The sequence below is a fragment of the Ptychodera flava genome, chromosome 14, assembly GCF_041260155.1.
Source record: "Ptychodera flava strain L36383 chromosome 14, AS_Pfla_20210202, whole genome shotgun sequence".
Classification (NCBI taxonomy): Eukaryota; Metazoa; Hemichordata; class Enteropneusta; family Ptychoderidae; genus Ptychodera; species Ptychodera flava.
In genome coordinates, this window is record NC_091941.1 from 26,001,035 (window position 1) to 26,007,954 (window position 6,920).

At 39.6% G+C, this 6,920-nt stretch overlaps 1 protein-coding gene across 1 annotated transcript; it reads left to right on the top strand.

The window, feature by feature from the left end:
• The first annotated feature begins 267 nt into the window (after window positions 1-267).
• Window positions 268-5,279, top strand: LOC139149921 (C-type lectin BfL-2-like). Its single transcript, XM_070721971.1, has 5 exons — window positions 268-542; window positions 2,561-2,734; window positions 3,361-3,718; window positions 3,929-4,005; window positions 4,699-5,279. The coding sequence occupies exons 2-5, from the start codon at window positions 2,575-2,577 to the stop codon at window positions 4,728-4,730; spliced, it is 627 nt and encodes a 208-aa protein (XP_070578072.1). The 5' UTR covers window positions 268-542; window positions 2,561-2,574; the 3' UTR covers window positions 4,731-5,279.
• Window positions 5,280-6,920: the final 1,641 nt, after the last annotated feature.

Sequence of the window (6,920 nt, forward strand, 5' to 3'; positions counted from 1 at the left end):
CACAGACTAGTTTCCGCTTTCTGTGACTGGGAGAAAGGTACAAAGTAGAAGAGATATCCATGCGACGAGTGAAAATCCCTCCTGTAATCACTGCTCAGTGTAAGCTGTCACCTTGGATCAGTGGTGGGACAAATGCATTTTCACGGTTAACGAACAACTTAAAATGTCTTGTCTTTAGTAATGATTGCTAATTACTTTCTCAAAGCGTTAACCCGCCTTTTGTGAGTGTTATATAAGAAGGAAATCGCAAAATATAAACAGGTTTAAAGTTAAACTGCTCGGCCATGATTCGTCTGTTGCTATTGTTCCGAACATCGATGATAATCTCTCAACGGTCCACAATGAACCTCAAACGCGTCAGTGCGAGATAATGACAGTAAACCTGATTGTTCCTCGTTTTATAACTGAAGACCGTTCGTCTTGAAGACAGTCTTGAAGAGTGTATCATCGCTGGCGACACCGATACTACATTAGAGGAAGCAGTAGTTCAATACTTTCTTATTTTCTGTCGTATACTCAATATTTCATCGCGCCTTATTAAGGTAGGTTTATGTTATCACAACTACCATTTTTTTGCTGATCGTTAATTTTTGGCGCATGTTGATCTATTAGAACTACATTTGGGCAAGTTAGATATCTCTCACCTACGCAAAAGTGTGAGGAAGAACATCTGACATGCATACCCACGATTTGCCTATTTCTCAGACGTTTTGATGACACCACATTGTTTGATGTCACGGTTGTAACGTGTTGGCTTTCCGTGCTTTAGAAAGAAAAGCTATAGTTACTCTGTGGGTGTCAGCGTCCTCCGAAATTAGCTAGAATACAGAAGAGCGATTCTAAAGGTAGTCTTCAATTGATATGGGATAATGTACGAAGGAAATGAACGAAATACAAAGAACGGAGAGGTGCACATTTTATTCGGCAATATCGTGCTTCATCTATCTTGGACGTGTCGCTCTTATAGATATGTGTAACTCCATGCAAAATGTATCGTTACGTGTTTGATACCGTGATGTACATGCAGCGCTGTAAATTTGAAGAGGGGTTTGAACTCTTCCTTGGCATGGAAAGAAAACCAATTAGGTAGTACCATCTTTATGCTAAAAGATGACAAAGTGCAGTCCAGGTGTCATTAGTGGTTGTGTAACTGATGATATTGCGCAGAATCCGAAACTGGCAAATCCAACCGAAAGGTCTGCACGTAGGTGCGTACAGTAGACATCCATAATTGGAAATCGGGTAGACTTCGGAACGGAAATATTTTTCTCTCTTTGACTGAAGACTATCCTTTGAATCACTTCACGTGAAACCAAGCTGGGTTACCCGTTACCCGTCAGAGTTGCCAAAGCAGCCGACTGTAAAATTCATTAGATTAAAAGCGATTCAAACCCCCCTGTTTATGCTGCTATAACCCTGAACAGAATCGACTCCGGCCAAACAAGTTCACGTACACACACGTGCCGGCTTTTTTACGCTTTGCTCTACGGCAATGCACTATATTACTGGACCTATAAGCAGTTAGAGGGTGACAAAACAAAAAAGTGAACTCGTCATACACTGCAGGAGTCACTTTTATGGTTGCTTTTACTTAGGAAAATATTGATCGATCTCCGTCGGGGCCAGGCCGATCACGAATAAAAAAATATTTGTCCGAAACTAGAACGTTTTGTCGCCTGCAGAGTGATACCTGTATGTATGTGTGTGCATAAATGCATGGATAATTCTATATTGGGGGAGGGGGGAAGAAATGGTTTTGCGTTTTTGACGCAGCTATAGCAAGGCATGCTTTAATGTTGCTAGGAGCATTATAAGAAGGCGAAATGATGCAAACTATTCTATTGCGTATTTAAACGGAAGTCACCAAGGCATAAATAGATGAAAGTACCATACGTTGCAGTTTATTGGCAAAATGCTCTTATGTAAGTTATGTGACCTTGCAAAAACACTTGTCACGCTTTAGATATAACCATCATCGATGCGAAGATGCAACCCGACGCGGATTCAACAGAAGCGAGTTCAAAAGAAATGAATTGGACATTTAAGTACTCAATGCTCAGATAAAGAGCGTCCGATTGCAAATATTGTTAAAGGTGCAGATCAGCACAGTACTAATTAACAAACGGAAAACAATGTATTCAAGCAACAATTAATCAACTCTGTCTCCCGCTGAGACAAAGCATGGATGACCAATCAGGGATTCTTTACTACGCTTACTAGGGTGGCCGCAGTTCCAGTTTTCCAAGTCAAGGATCGGAAATTTGGCCTATTTCACCTAAATATGAATGGGCCAAGCTACCCGTGCACCAATAAATACCATTTTAATTGATAAGAAAGGCTTCGATGCATGACCATCAAAGTAGGCATCACAATCGCACCCACAAAGTTCGTGTAATTTTCGGAAAATTTTCTACATCGGCCTACACCAATTTACGGTTATTACCGGTATGCCTATATAACGCCAAGCCTACTATTTCACTTATATACGCATCCTAAATCCACTAATGACACTCTAACAAAAGACGATTAAAGAGGCATGTGTTCTGTTCCATCCCTATAGGATTCCAGGTCGACATGGTATCTCCAGGAATAGTAGTGTCCGTGCTCTTGCTCGTCTCCACGGTGACAGCAAACAAGTTAGATTTCCTTCTGAAGTTCCTTGCAGAAACGGAAAGAGATGAGGCATCACTGAGATATCTCCAGGAACGACAAGAAGTGACTACTGAACATACAGGTAAGGAGAAAATGGAAGCCATGAGGGTACGATATTGCGGTCTAGAGTACATGGGACGAGGTTTGAGTCCCAAGCAAGTTAGAATTTGGATTTGAAATAGCGATAAGAAAAAGTTGCCTAACCAATCAAATGTTCATGTCATATTATAAAACACATCTAAACCCATATCCATCTATCTATCTATCTATCTATCTATCTATCTATCTATCTATCTATCTATCTATCTATCTATCTATCTGTCTGTCTGTCTGTCTATCTATCTGTCTATCTATCTATCTAATAGATCTATCTGTCTGTCTATCTATTAGCTATCTATCCGTCTGTCTGTCTGTCTGGAAGCCTGTATGTCTGTCTGTCTATCTATCTATCGGTCTGTCTAGTATTTGTGCATCGTATACTTGCATGCACGCATGCCTACCTGACCACCTTCATACCCCCATACGCGCATATATGTTTATATTATATATATATATATATATATATATATATATATATATATATATATATATATATATATATATATATATATATATATATATATATTGCAGCTAAATTTCAGTCGAATAAGATTGTTGAGGTTGATACGTTTCATATGTCAACTAATGTCAGTCAAACGTATTTTTCAGTGTACGGACCATTGTGTATAGCGGTTTCATACAAACTCTTCTTGAACCCCCTGTCCTGGGAGGAGGCCAGGCAGGCTTGCGAGGACGACGGCGGTATGTTGGCTATCATCAGGGACCAGACCGTTCACCAGTTCATCAAAGATTACATCACGGAGGCCAAGTTGAAGAGCTCTATAGCGCAGAACGGGAAGGGATTGTGGATCGGTCTGAACGACAAGGAAGAAGAGGGGAGGTACGTGTGGGTGGATGGTGAAGTGCTCGACTCTGATGACCCCGATACCTACGCACCCTGGGCAGATGGCGAGCCAAATAATAACGAAAAGAAGGACTCAAATGGCCAAGATTGCGTTCAACTGTGGTAAGTATTGTTTATATGCAATGACTGGTGTATATCTGCAGTTCCTGAGTTGTCGTTGGAGACAATGCCCAACTTAAAACTTTTGATATACTTAAACATTGTGTCAATGTAAGGAATTAAATTCATTTGTCGTGTAGTAGCACATTGAAATGACGACGTCAACGTCAACTTATGTCCGACGGTTTACATATTATATCATTATTCTTGCAGGAAATCACGTGATTTCGCCTTCGACGACGCATACTGTGAAAATGTTGTGGACAAGGGCTATATTTGCCAGTATACAGGTAGGGCATTTATCGACGTTGACGAATTCTCATGTCTCTGAAGACTTTTTTACAGCACCGAAACCGTTCGTTCTCATATATTTTCATGCAGAACGCTTTTTACAGACCTATATTTTCTATATGTTTCGACCAACTGAAGAAGGCGGCAGAGTACAATAGATCGTATGAGTAGGTAGGTAGGTAGGTAGGTTAGGTAGGTAAGTAGGTAGGAGACAGACAGACAGACAGATATGGATACAGGTAGATAGGTGAATAGAGAGCTAGCTAGATGGTAAATAGATATATAAAGGGCAGACAGACAGACAGAGAGACAGACAGACAGACAGACAGACAGACAGACAGACAGACAGACAGACAGACAGACAGATAAATCGATAGATATATGCAAAGAGTCACAAATATATGTATAAATACATCGATACAACGAAACATAGTCCTCTACTTGAAGGTTTTATTCGCTATAATAGAGTGAGCGTTCACCAAAACTGTGGAAACAACTTGAACGATCAGATCACTATGACATTTCTCTATCTATCCCATCTCTCCCTCTTTTTCTCCCTCTTGGTTAAGTAACAGTCAGTCCCTCCACTGGAGGGACTGTGGTAAAGTCCGGGCGAACTTCTTCCGTAAACCCGGCATTCTTTACACGTTTCTAGTTTTCTAGTTATTTATCTGATTTTTTTTATTTTCCAGAGTGCGATCCAACCTGTGCAAAATGTGCTTGAAGACCCGAGCTGAACAGACGACAACTTGTATACAGCTATAGATTTCAGTGGACCACTCATGTTCACTATTGGTTCTCTGCTTACACGGGCCCACCATGATCTCTTGCAACAGCCATTTCATTCAGTTTCGAAATCCATTCAAACAATATGGAAACTATGAAAATGCTTTCGGTGTCTCTCTTGTGTGTGTCGTTGGGTACATTCGCCATCTATCAAGGACTGCCGAAGATAAACTGTTTCATTTCAATTTAGAGAAAGTCGATCAATAAGGGCAAACTAACAAATTTGGCCAAAAATTATTTCGAAAACTTATATCTCTGAAGGACCTGTAGTCTATACTTAGTAGCGAAGTTCACTGTACGCACACTCTTCCCATGCAGCTTCAAAATTGCCGTAATCTTCATGCATTAGGATTGCATGGTTATATAATGTTTCCACGAATTAGACTGGGAAAAACAACCGATAATCGTGCTGTATTGTCAGTTTTTAAGTCCCATTATTGGGCTTATACTTTAAAAAAATAATGTTAAAAAGGAAACTATGAAAGTGCTTACGTTGCCTGTGTGTCTTTTGTACCTTCGCCATTTATCAAGGTCTGTCAAAGATTGTTTTTGAGTCACTCTCATTATGAGTTTCAGAAAAATAAAATCGTATTCACTTTGCGCGCGGTTTTTCAAAATGGCGAGAAGGATCATAGCTCAGCTTCACTGACGTCTATGAAGGGTTGTCATAGATGCAATAATTAAGGTAGAGTGCGCCTCGGGGACAGATGTTTACACTCTCAAACTTTTACAATTCTTTTCTGATCTACCACATGTGGGGGTTCATTTTAAAGCTCTTGGTATAAGAAAAAATTCCCCGTCTCAGTTTTACGAAAATCGAAAATTTTATTTTTCTCCATAGAGTTAACACAAGGATGGCGACCATTTTGAATTTCAAATATTGGTAAATCTTGGTTTATTTATTTCTTTAAGAACCAAAATTTGCACGATGATCCCCGATTTTTATTGTTGATTATGGAAGAGAATGGTGGAAAGAGTCCTTGAGGCGCATACTACCTTAATACGGAACAAAATTAACAAATACTGATCAAAATACTCCAAGATTATTTCAAGCACTGAAGTTACTTATATATCTCTGAAGCACCCGTACTCGGCAGTGATCTTCACCACAATACGCGCACCCTTCCCTTACGGCTTAAAAATCGACGTAATCTTCAAGCATTGGATCGGGCTTAGTCAGTTATATAATTTTTCCATGAATAAGAGTGAGAAATGCGATTGATAATCGTGTTGTATTGTCAGTTACTAAGTCCGCGTCCTTTGCTTTGGCTTATAGTTAAAAACGAACATAAACAAAAAAACAAAACAAAACAAACATAAAAAGGAAACAATGAAAGTGCTTTCGCAGTCTCTGTGAGTTTCATGCATTCATCGCCCATCAATGTATGTCTACGAGGGCTGTCCAAGTCAGAAAATTTAAAATATGGAATTCACTCGACATTGCCTTTTCCCCAATCTCTGGGAGAGCCATAATATTTCGGCTTCTTTGGCGAAGTGTCGGGCAGTGCGCAGAACACATAGGACATCAATGCACTGAGGGCTTCTCATGACGCTGACACTAGAAATGAGTAAGCTTAGTTGGTAAACGATAAGTATGGTGATTAGAAGGTGGGGATTTGCGAAAATAAATACAAGGGTATGCGTAAGATACGCCCGAGCAGTGAAATCAAAAGGGAAAATGACGTCATCGATATGTTGAAATAATCGGTGGTCTTTCCTGTTTGTTGTTATCAAGAGATAAAAGTGATCGTATATGTGCCGTCATTTTCGTTTAGCGTAACAAAAGAAAATGATCATGTTTGTTTTACTTGGATAGAGTTTGGTCAGAGCAAAATAAAATATTGAGAAACAGCATTCGCTACTAGTGAAGGGAGTACAGGATAGAAGAGAGATACTTTACCGTCCCACAATAAAGGTCAGTTATAGTAATTCGTGAACGACCTAAAAGTTGATACAAGAAAACCCGGAGAAAGCCTATATTTCTGCCTCGTTGCATCAGAACTTTGAAGAATATTAACTTTGTTTTAAATATCGGATAACACAACGCATGTTTTTCTATAACTAATTTATTGCAATCATTACAACTATATCATGATCTCTTTTACAAGTGCTGGCACACTGACAAACT

Coding starts and splice junctions, on each gene's coding strand:
- LOC139149921 (XM_070721971.1), top strand. CDS start 2,575: ATGGTATCTCCAGGAATAGTAGTGTCCGTGCTCTTGCTCGTCTCCACG. Junction 2,735..3,360: donor AGTGACTACTGAACATACAG/GTAAGGAGAAAA, acceptor CGTATTTTTCAG/TGTACGGACCATTGTGTATA. Junction 4,006..4,698: donor CTATATTTGCCAGTATACAG/GTAGGGCATTTA, acceptor TTTATTTTCCAG/AGTGCGATCCAACCTGTGCA.